Source organism: Octopus sinensis, linkage group LG15 (genome assembly GCF_006345805.1).
Source record: "Octopus sinensis linkage group LG15, ASM634580v1, whole genome shotgun sequence".
Taxonomy (NCBI): Eukaryota; Metazoa; Mollusca; class Cephalopoda; order Octopoda; family Octopodidae; genus Octopus; species Octopus sinensis.
Genome location: NC_043011.1, coordinates 55,129,348 through 55,140,845, shown reverse-complemented (window position 1 = coordinate 55,140,845; position 11,498 = coordinate 55,129,348). Strand labels below are relative to the sequence as shown.

Genomic DNA, 11,498 nt, shown 5'->3' with positions numbered 1-11,498 from the left:
CACCATCACCAACACCAAAAACTATCAAAAACAACAACAATCACCCATACAACAACAGCGTTAAGAGCACCAATAATACTGACTACACCACATCGTCAACAACACCAATGCCGACCGCCACCACTTAGAAGACTAGCACCAACCCCATCAATAACCATTTACAATCACGACCAACAACACTAATAGCAAGCGAACCAGTCACCAACCTGCTAGAAACAGCGGCCAAATTCTCTACCGTCACAAAGGAAAAGAAAAGGAAGGACACATTATCTAGTGTAGTCCAAGATATATAAAAGGACGAATTGGCTATGGTTGAAAGGCTTTTGGTCCAAGGTCTGCTCATTCAGGGATGACCTGAAGTTAATCCACAGCACAACTAACATCATCATCATCATTACCATCACTACCAACAACATCACCGTCTCTATCAGCAACAATACCAGTAATAATATAGACGAAACGGAGTAACGTGTATATGTGCTTCGGTAACTTCAAAAGAAATTCCCTCGTCATAAAATCGCTTCCTCTTAGTCTCTTTTGCTCTCATTACTTCAAATGTTCCCGCAAGCCCATATGTAAAAAAATAAAAGTTTTTTACGGAAATCATCGACGGAAACGTGCTACTACAAACGAAAGATCGCCCGTGCTTAAAGCAGAATAAATCGAAAAAGGAAAAAGAAAGAAAAAATAATAACAGAATATTACTGCCAACCATTATTCTTCTTCTTATACCAATGGCTAATTCGAAGCCAAAGAAGTTTTTAATTTTAAATTTCCAGAGTTTGTCCGCCCTCGTCATTTTGGGGTTTCTTGTAAACAGCATCAATTCACAAGGGACAATGACGGAACCGCAACAGAGATCGAAGTTTTGGAGAACCGGTTCCACAGAGACCACGAACCTCAGAAGCAATCAGCTGGATTGCCATGGAAGACACGTAAGCCATTAACTGTTTATAATTATCGGTTTTGATAATGGTTTCCAATCAGTAAGAACGTTTCTCGTCACACAAAACTGTGTCAACAATTGGTTTCGAGTTTCGGAATTTCTTCCACCGACACGTCTCGTGTTCCTTCTTGCTTATTTGTTTCACACACAAAACACACACACACACACACACACACACACACACACAACACACACACACACACACAATGTATATGTGTGTATGTATGAGTGCATGTATGTGTGTATGTCCGTATGTTTGCATGTTCTTATGTGTGTATACATGCATGCATCTATGTATGTATGTGTGTGTATGTATGTGCGTATATATGTATGTGTGTGGTGTGTGGTTTGTGTGTGTGTGTGTGTGTATGTTCTCTTTTGCTTTTAATTATTTAAATTCTTCCTTTGAAGAAGGAACTGGTTTCTGACAAAGATACAAAGTTCCATCGTTGGAATGTAGATATTAAAATCATGTCACATTTTAAACTTGAGAAAAGTTTTGTATATTTTTACTCTTACACTTACAAATTGCATTTGTAATGTGTGAGTCAATTAACTGATTCCATTTTCTGAAAATCCAAGCTTATTTTTATCGAACCTGAAAGGATTAAAGACGAAGTCGACCTCGGCGGAATTTGAACTCAGCGTGTTAACTTTTCTGCCACCACGCTGCTTTATCCATTTGTAAATATCAACTCTATGGTAAGCTATGTAAGCATAAACAATAATGCTGACAGAGTGTTTCCCAGCTCTGTATGATTTAGAGATTTACTGTTTTAATTTCAAATCCCATCAAGTGTCGATAATGTAATACCAGTAATGTTCTCGAGTCAACTGCTTTGATTGAGTCGCTCTCCTATTAATATTGCCTTGTCAACATATTTATCTATCTATCTATCTATCTATCTATCTATCTATCTATCTATCTATCTATCTATCTATCTATCTATCTCTATCTATCTATCTATCGATTTATTTGCCTACACACACACACACACAGGGTGTCCCAAAAGTCACTGATGAGTTTCAATTTTTAATAACTTCCTTAACTTTACAAACAAATGCATGAAATTTTGATACAATTTAAAGGACATACTGGAAATGAATATGCACAAGTCAAATTTTGCTACATCACATATGAAAAATGACATCGCTTAAATGGCAGCGATTTTCAGTTTCACACACCTGCGCTCTTTCCAAAACTTGCACCATAACACCCTCAAGAATTTCAGACCCACATCTCTGATTTCTCTATTAATGTTGTCCTTCAGTTGCACCAGGGTCTCCAGTTTGTTGGCGTAAACCCTCTCTTTCGGGTATCCCCTCAAGAAAAAATCCGGGCTAATCAAGTGTGGGGAACGGTGAAGGCCAGTTGACATTGCCGTAGCGGGAGATTTTTCTCTCTCCAAAGCACTGCCGTAGCAACTGCATTATTTCTCTTGCGGTATGAGCAGTTGCTTCCGAGGTCTACTTTGAATGGCCTTCACATTCCCCAGACTTGACTAGCTCCGATTTTTTTCTTGTGGGCAGTGGCGTGCAGTCGAGACATGCTAGTCATGCATTACATGTCCGTTGATTTTTATATAACTCAAAAATCAATTTAAGGACGTAATGTATTTATAACTAGATTGAAAAGTTGTCCAATTCATTGGAAACTGAGCTGAAAAAGTTACTTTGTTGCAAAGGAAGCCCATCCAGATTGATGGGTTTCCAGTTTGCTTCCACTAGGTATGCTTTAAGAAAAATGCATATGAAATCTTTTGTCCACCCCTCCTATCTTTCAATAACTTATTTCTTTACTGCCCACAAGGGGCTACACACAGAGGGGACAAACAAGGACAGACAAACGGATTAAGTCGATTACATCGACCCCAGTGCGTAACTGGTACTTAATTTATCGACCCCAAAAGGATGAAAGGCAAAGTCGACCTCGGCGGAATTTGAACTCAGAACGTAACGGCAGACGAAATACCTATTTCTTTACTACCCACAAGGGGCTAAACATAGAGGGGACAAACAAGGACAGACATAGGTATTAAGTCGATTACATCGACCCCAGTGCGTAACTGGTACTTATTTAATCGACCCCGAAAGGATGAAAGGCAAAGTCGACCGCGGCGGAATTTGAACTCACAACGTAACGGCAGACGAAATACCGCTGAGCATTTCGCCCGGCGTGCTAACGATTCTGCCAGCTCGCCGCCTCATAAGCTATTATTTCATTGCCTGTAAGATTCTTTTTTATCTCTATAAAATAACTACGGAAGGCATGCTTTCAGAAAAAAAGCATGTTTTTGGCTTCTCCTCCAATCAGTTTTTCTTTGCCAACAATCCTTTGTAATTGATGTCGCTGACGCGATAGACTAAAAAGTTGAATGGGTTTGACTTCTTGACCCGTAAAAATTCTGACCAAAACACATCAATAATCCCATAATTCTTAATTGGTCAGCTCAAATGTTGCCATGACTTTGGAATATCTATTTCGCTCTGTGGTAAGTTTTGAAATAATTATCATTAACCATCCTTTGTATTGAACAAAAAAAATCCTGAAATCAGAAATATAATATAACTAATTAATCTTTCGTTGATTTACTAAAATTGTCTTTCCGTTTTGTTGAAACTGATTTACAATTCACGATCGCAGTAAAATTAGGAAAACTGTGAAAAAGTGAAATTAAAGTGTTCTCTTTACTCTTTTTACTCTTTTTACTTGTTTCAGTCATTTTGACTGCGGCCATGCTGGAGCACCGCCTTTAGTCGAGCAAATCGACCCCGGGACTTATTCTTTGTAAGCCCAGTACTTATTCTATCGGTCTCTTTTGCCGAATCGCTAAATAACGGGGACATAAACACACCAGCATCGGTTGTCAAGCAATGCTAGGGGGACAAACACAGACACACAAACACACACATACATATATATATATATATATATATATACGACAGGCTTCTTTCAGTTTCCGTCTACCAAATCCACTCACAAGGCATTGGTCGGCCCGGGGCTATAGCAGAAGACACTTGCCCAAGATGCCACGCAGTGGGACTGAACCCGGAACCATGTGGTTGGTTAGCAAGCTACTTACCACACAGCCACTCCTGTTCGTTGGGTTTTTTTTATTAATTTTTTTTTTTTTTTTTACAATTGAAAGTGTTTTTTTCTACAAACTGAAACTTGAAAATTACAAAAAATTAATTTTTTTTGAAAAATTGAAATTTTACAGACAATTTTTGCTTTCAGAATCATAATCTCCATATTTTTCGGTACTACTTGAGAACAGTGGTCCCGGTGCGCGCACTCGCGTAGTCGCGCATCCGCGCTAGCTAGTCGTGACTTGTCGATCGTACAACGACTACCTAGCAAAGTAAATAAAACACAAAGTAAATAATTTTTTAAACAAAGTAAATAACACACAAAAACACAAAGTAAGAATCGACTAGTCATGACTAGCTAGCGCGGATGCGCGAGTATGCGAGTGCGCGCGCACCGGGACCACTGTTCTCAAGTAGTACCGTATTTTTCTACGTATTTCCCCGAAAAAGATTTCTGAAAAAAAGTGAAAAATGAAGAAAGGTGGGGAATTGAAATTTTGAAGTTGCGATTTTCGCCAATTTGTTTTCAGAAACGTGGGTTTCCGTTAAAAAAAAAAAATTAAGGGTGGAGGGGTTGGTTTACGTCTCCGCCATCTGCGCCAGGATTTACATCAACAAACCGGAGACCCTGGTGCAACTGAAGGAGAACATTGATAGAGAAATCAGAGAAGTGGGGTCTGAAACTCTTGAGGGTGTTATGGTGCAAGTTTTGGAAAGAGCACGGGTGTGCGAAGACGAAAATGGCTGCCGTTTGAGCAATGTCATTTTTCATATTAATTTCCATTATGTCCTTTATATATTGTATCAAAATTTCAGGCATTTATTTGTAGAGTTAAGGGAGTTATTAGAAATTGAAACCCATCAGTGACTTTTGGGACACCCTGTGTATACACACACACACACACACACACACACAAATACACACACAAACACACACAAATACATACACACACACACACACACACACACACACACACACACAAACACACACACAAACACACACACACACACACAATACACACACAAACACACACAAACACACACACACACAAACCACACACACACAAACACACACACAAACACACACACACACAAATACACACACAAACACAACACACACACACAAACACACACACAAACACACACACACAAATACACACACAAACACACACACACACAAATACACACACAAACACACCACACACACACACAATACACACACAAACACACACACACAAACACACACACACAAATACACACACAAACACACACACACACAAATACACACACAAACACACACACACACACAAACACACACACACAAACACACACACACAAATACACACACAAACACACACACACACAAATACACACACACTCACACAACACACACACACACACACACACTCACACACACACACACACACACACTCACACACACACACACACAATCCATTTAAACGTTAATTATTTGTTGCTAATTATTGTCTCTTACATATTTCCCTCCAGCCGTTGATTTTGGTCAAGAGAAAGTGCGGCACATGTTCAGTACAATACGAAAGAGAAAGCCACCAAAGAAAGCTCGGTAGTGGCAGCAGAGGCAACGTTAGACATTACCCAGAAAACACGCGTTCGATCCCAGTTTCCATTTACCTGCAGTTATTTCAACATGGCTACTTCGAGTTCCGAATCTGTTCTCCCAGTAATATCAGCACAGTAGTAGATGCTGATTGTTTAAAGACTGACAAACTGAAAATAAAGGAAACAGGGAATACCCGATATTATCCCCAATCTAAAGGCTGGCTTCACATCCATTTGGAGCTGTCCCAGGAAATCCAATGCATCCAGTGCGTTCTTCAATGGAAATATAAAACTAGTGAGGAGATACCTTTTCTTGTTTATTTTCTTTTGATCTTTCAACTAACAGATTGGTACAAAACATTATAACGGTTTTTAACATAACGGTTTTTAAGTGGATGGAAGCACTCCGTCGGTTACGACGACGAGGGTTCCGGTTGATCCGAATCAACAGAACAGCCTGCTCGTGAAATTAACGTGTAAGTGGCTGAGCACTCCACAGACACGAGTACCCTTAACGTAGTTCTCGGGGATATTCAGCGTGACACAGAGAGTGACAAGGCCAGCCCTTTTGAAATACAGGTACAACAGAAACAGGAAGTAAGAGTGAGAGAAAGTTGTGGTGAAAGAGTACAGCAGGGATCACCACCAACCCCTGCCGGAGCCTCGTGGAGCTTTAGGTGTTTTCGCTCAATAAACACTCACAACGCCCGGTCTGGGAATCGAAACCGCGATCCTACGACCGCGAGTCCGCTGCCCTAACCACTGGGCCATTGCGCCTCCACTAATGTAAAGTATAATAGCCATCTCAATATGGCTAACCACAAAGGGGGGGGGGTACTGTAGCTTTTTACGTTCTGAGATTTAATAATAAATTTTTAGAGAGTTACTTCCCTTATATACGCCAAAAATGCATTAAAAATGGGAAAAATAGATGGTAAATTTTTTTTTTAATCGTAGACTCATCGTAGACGCGCGCTAGTACCCAGAAGGCTCGATATGAATCACGACTATAAGATACCCGGTTTTGGTTAAACTGCACCGCAAAATGTGGGAGTAGTTAGGAATCTAAATCGTAGGAGACAGACAGCACACAACCTCACTTTTATATATAAAGATATCTGGAGCTGCTGCTTGGTTGTTGAAGAGATATTATGCAAGAATTCTTCTAGATGCTTGAAAGGATGGTAGTGGTGGGGGTTATTGGAGAGGGCTTGAAAGTAACTTGGGTATCAGTTACACTATCCAGTTCGTTCAGTTTCAGTAGAATCATTTGTGAGACATAAGGTAGGATATTATGAGAAGAATTGGTCGTTTTTCTGTTAACCAATGCTGGACCTAAATGCTACAGTTTTTGGTGCGTTTTATCGCTCTTCAGGGGATGCTTTCACCAGGATTCAACAAAGTGTAGCGAATGTTTCCACTTGATAATCCCCAAGGCATAGGAGTGGCTGTGTGGTAAGTAGCTTGCTCACCAACCACATGGTTCCGGGTTCAGTCCCACTGCGTGGCACCTTGGGCAAGTGTTTTCTACTATAGCCTCGGGCCGACCAAAGCCTTGTGAGTGGATTTGGTAGATGAAAACTGAAAGAAGCCCTTCGTATATATATATATATATATATATATATATATATATATGTGTGTGGTGTGTGTGTGTGTGTGTGTGTGTGTGTGTGTGTGTGTTTGTCCCCTCAACATCGCTTGACAACCGATGCTGGTGTGTTTACGTCCCCGTAACTTAGCGGTTCGGCAAATGAGACCGATAGAATAAGTACTGGGCTTACAAAGAATAAGTCCTGGGGTCGATTTGCTCGACTAAAGGCGGTGCTCCAGCATGGCCACAGTCAAATGAGTGAAACCAGTAAAAGAGTAAAAGAGTAAACGCTTAACCTTCTTATGATACAACTTCTGTCTGGGGAAAGCGTGTTGCTGCTTACCTCAGTCCATTGGTTATAACAGGGAATAGTGTTTATTATACCAAAAGATGCACAGAGAAGATTTCATAACAGCAGAATTTTTATTATTATTTTCTTTCAGCTTCTGAGAGTATTTGGATCTAGTTAGTTTCATTGGCAAATTGAGCCCCCTTTAATTCAAGCTCAGATTGCTTTCAATTTCGGTGCATCGATGCGACTCTGAATTTTGATTACGATCAACTAATTACTTTATCTCGTAAATTAAAGAATCTGATGTTATTTGGAATTAAAGTTGGGAAATTGGGTAATTTTAGCCAATCAACCAACAGCGTGGAATTAGCAGCTTCTTACCATGACAACCGCACGCTGTGTTTCACTTCACTTGTGTCTGTGCCACACTTTGTTCTCTGTTGATTCAACAGATTCTTTTCTACCGCGTGTTTTGTTTTAATTTTTCTGTGTGTTAGTATTTTTACATATTTTTCATTTCATATACTTTGGGGGGGCAAAAATTCTTTATTGACCAGTGTTTTTCTTACCGTAGTTTACAAATGCAAGCACGGAAACGGTACTCAACTTTGGAGACAGACGCCCCCCCCCCCTTCACACACACACTTATATATTAATGATGTAAACAAATACATGACGAGTATACATAATACTGAAACACGCATGAAGTAAACTCATGCAGACAAATATATTAAATAACAAATTGAAAAAAATAATAAAAACATACAATCAATGAAGAGACAAAAGAAACAGTAAGATGATACATATTGATTTTATTAGGTATTTCTGTTGATTTAGAAACCTTCAATGAACAGGTCATTTCACTAAGCTATAAATTTCACTAAGCTATAAAACCTTATAGTTGACACCGCTCCGCTAAACGCAGAAAATTTCTGTCTCGCTATTGACTAAAAATATACAGTTTTTTTTTTCGATTTTTAAACCTGTGTAACTTTTTCCTCCATAACATCATACATTCATAGCAATAAGACTGAAAAACTACATTATTATAACCGATGTCCAAAGTTTTACTTCTTTTTTAAAAATTACATATTATGTGAATCAGTTTAATTAAATCCGAGTACTTTTTACAATGCCCAAGGCGATGCAATTATTGACCAACTTTTGAATGGTCAATATTCTATTTCTACTACAAACTCCTGACTTGTTTTGCGTTGGTCAATTTCAATATTATCTCTTAAACGGTTGCTGTTAAACGCAGAAGATCGTCTACGACCTTTCATATCTTCAACGGTTTCATCGCCACCGCAGATTTTTACCTGTACAGTCCCTGACAACGCAATGACCAAATATTTCATTGCTATTCTGTGCATTTCTGCTGCTTCGTGTTTTATTTCTCTCCCCAACCTTTTTAATTTGACAAACATCGCTGTACAGACCAAAAATGACTGACGGGAACCCCTTCGTTAAGGTGTCTAGTATATACAATCCTATGAGATCGCAGACATTCGGGCTGTCGAATCATCACATTGAAGGAGCTTACTGGGTTGGTTTCTTTGACCCAGACCAAACCTTTGTCGAACAGCAGCATTTTCCTAGCGTGCATAATCACGTCTATGTCCTTAGCACTAATCTCAGTAAAATTCCTAGCGAACATAAGCGCCTTAACTAGAAACCCTTTCGATAGATACAGATAAAAATCTACTCTATCAAATTGGGTGAACCTTGCTCTGACTTTACTCTGGTTAGCTTTAACCTAAATAAGTGTCTCTGTTTAGTCTATAAATATGTATTTTTATTTTGTCTATAAATAAGGATTTTTGATTTCATATTTCAGGTCGTTGTAGAAGTGGCAGTGAGGGACGTGTTTGTGGTTATGAAATGCAGTTTTACAATTGTGCAGATATTGCTTTTGATAAATTAATCCCCAATAATGGCGCTGAAGAAGAAGAGACGAAACTCCAAAATACTAGAAAGAATGGGAAAAGAAGAAAGAAAAGAAATGCGTTACGCTTATCTTCTAAAATTTGTAAACCAAATGAGATATGCAGGCAACGAAGTGCGCTGCAATCACAGTTTAGCAAAAACGATTCCAGTTCAGTTGGGACCAAAAGTATTTCGGCCCCATTGCTAATGTCAGAAAATTTACTAGCATCGCACGGAGCTCTTCATGAGAATCGATTAAGTATGTCTGAGCCTGGCTCCGCATCAGGGCATTATTTAAATCTATTGGAACCAAGCGATTTCAGTGACTACGGATCAGGTGACGTACAATCAGGTGACCATAGGTCAAATGCGTTTTCTGTTGAACCATCTACAACTATTTTGGATTCACAAAAACTGAATGCGATAAATCAAATTCGAAAGAAGGGTGAGCGGCAAAAAACTGCAACCGAACCTCCAGGTTCTTTTTCAGATTCTTTGGTTTCAGAGGAATTACTTCCCATCACAGCCCCACCCCAGTTGTCAACAAAAAATAACTACCCAGGGGCTGAAAAAACAAACAATTCTCTAGATAGTCCGATTGGCAAAACCAATACAATGGTTTCATCGAAAATAGATGAGACAAATAAACAACTCACGGCAACAGAAAAGATTGATTTAACAATAATTCCAACAACAGCAATACGACAGCATTCAACGGGGACGAATGATTCCATTCCTAAACGTTCTGATACGACGAAAACAAAAGAGGAGAATAATTGTACAGATGGTGAGAATTGTGCCGTGACGAAGCATGAATGCGAAAAAAAAATTGAATGTAGCCAAACTCGGAACGGAACTATACAGTGTGTGACTGTGGAATCCTGTTCTTTGATAACAGATATTTTTCAGGGATTACCGCATTGTAGTGGTCATCGTAAAAGACTTAGATGCAGAGGACGTGGTATCTATCGTTACATGAAAGGAATATCGTCTTGGTGTGAGAAAACGTGTAGGAATCAGGGCTGCCAATTATCTGTGTGTAACTGCGATTGTCGACAAATAATCTCGTGTGGAGCTATCGGCCTTTTCAGAATAGTTCCTGGTTCTACAGTTTGGTGTCAGATAAACTGTGCTAATAACTATTGTCCGACAACACACTGTGGGTGTCAGTAAGGTCTCTTAATATGCTCAACAATTGGCTCGATTGCCGTTTGCTTCCGTATTTTCGATCTATGTTCTTCAATTTTTCCTCATTTGTGTAGGCGAAACGTTACGTTTGAGTGACATACAGTTAGTGACAAATACGAAATCATTAACATAACTTTAGTCAATATCTCATAACTAAGTCTGTTACGAATGACCATGGAATTGCATCTAGAAAGTTCCCATCCAAGGCACAAGTCCGGGCAAGGTTGTGTATTGAAGGCCAGCAATCGCTCATGCATAACAATATCCTCTCTCCACGTCACCGATGTTGTCCACGGGAAAAGGCAAAGGGACCGATACAGCTTGGCACCAATGACGTCGCAACTCATTTCTTGGAGCAACGTGAAACAAAGTGTTTTACTTAAGAACAGAACAGAACACAGCCGGTTCGGGAAACGAACCCACAACCTCACGATTGTAAGCCCGATGCTCTAAACACTGAGCCATGCGCCTTCACTGAGTAAATGCAGTGGTTATTTTTTTGTAATATCTAAATAGACCCGACCATATTGTACGGAGTGTATAGTTATGAACCTCATTCTTGTTTCAAATAAATTTATGAATTTTTTTTGTTGCTGAATTTGCTTTATGCTTCATTAGAGAATAAAAAGTATATCATTTTAAAACAAATAGTAATGTTTTACAAAATATTTATAATTTTTTTTAAATTTTAGCTTACAACGAATGCTGTTTGAACAGTTTCTAATTTTGGGTGGTAAAAACGTTATCACCCAAAATTCTTATATAACCACAATTTCCCATTTATTTATTTATTTATTTATTTATTCATTTATTTATTTATTATGAGTTGCCAACCTAATACACACACACACACACACACACACACACACACCCACACACACACA

General features: G+C 39.1%; 1 protein-coding gene across 2 annotated transcripts; it reads left to right on the top strand.

The window, feature by feature from the left end:
• The first annotated feature begins 645 nt into the window (after positions 1 to 645).
• LOC118766367 lies at positions 646 to 11,253 on the top strand. 2 transcript variants are annotated; one of them, XM_036509763.1, is made up of 3 exons: positions 646 to 935; positions 5,546 to 5,912; positions 9,338 to 11,253. In XM_036509763.1, the coding sequence occupies exons 1-3, from the start codon at positions 735 to 737 to the stop codon at positions 10,597 to 10,599; spliced, it is 1,830 nt and encodes a 609-aa protein (XP_036365656.1). In that variant the 5' UTR covers positions 646 to 734; the 3' UTR covers positions 10,600 to 11,253. The 2 variants fall into 2 exon arrangements, with proteins under 2 accessions (XP_036365656.1, XP_036365657.1); XM_036509764.1 differs by lacking the exon at positions 646 to 935 and adding an exon at positions 3,275 to 3,438.
• Positions 11,254 to 11,498: the final 245 nt, after the last annotated feature.

Coding starts and splice junctions, on each gene's coding strand:
- LOC118766367 (XM_036509763.1), top strand. CDS start 735: ATGGCTAATTCGAAGCCAAAGAAGTTTTTAATTTTAAATTTCCAGAGT. Junction 936..5,545: donor TGGATTGCCATGGAAGACAC/GTAAGCCATTAA, acceptor ATTTCCCTCCAG/CCGTTGATTTTGGTCAAGAG. Junction 5,913..9,337: donor TCAATGGAAATATAAAACTA/GTGAGGAGATAC, acceptor TTCATATTTCAG/GTCGTTGTAGAAGTGGCAGT.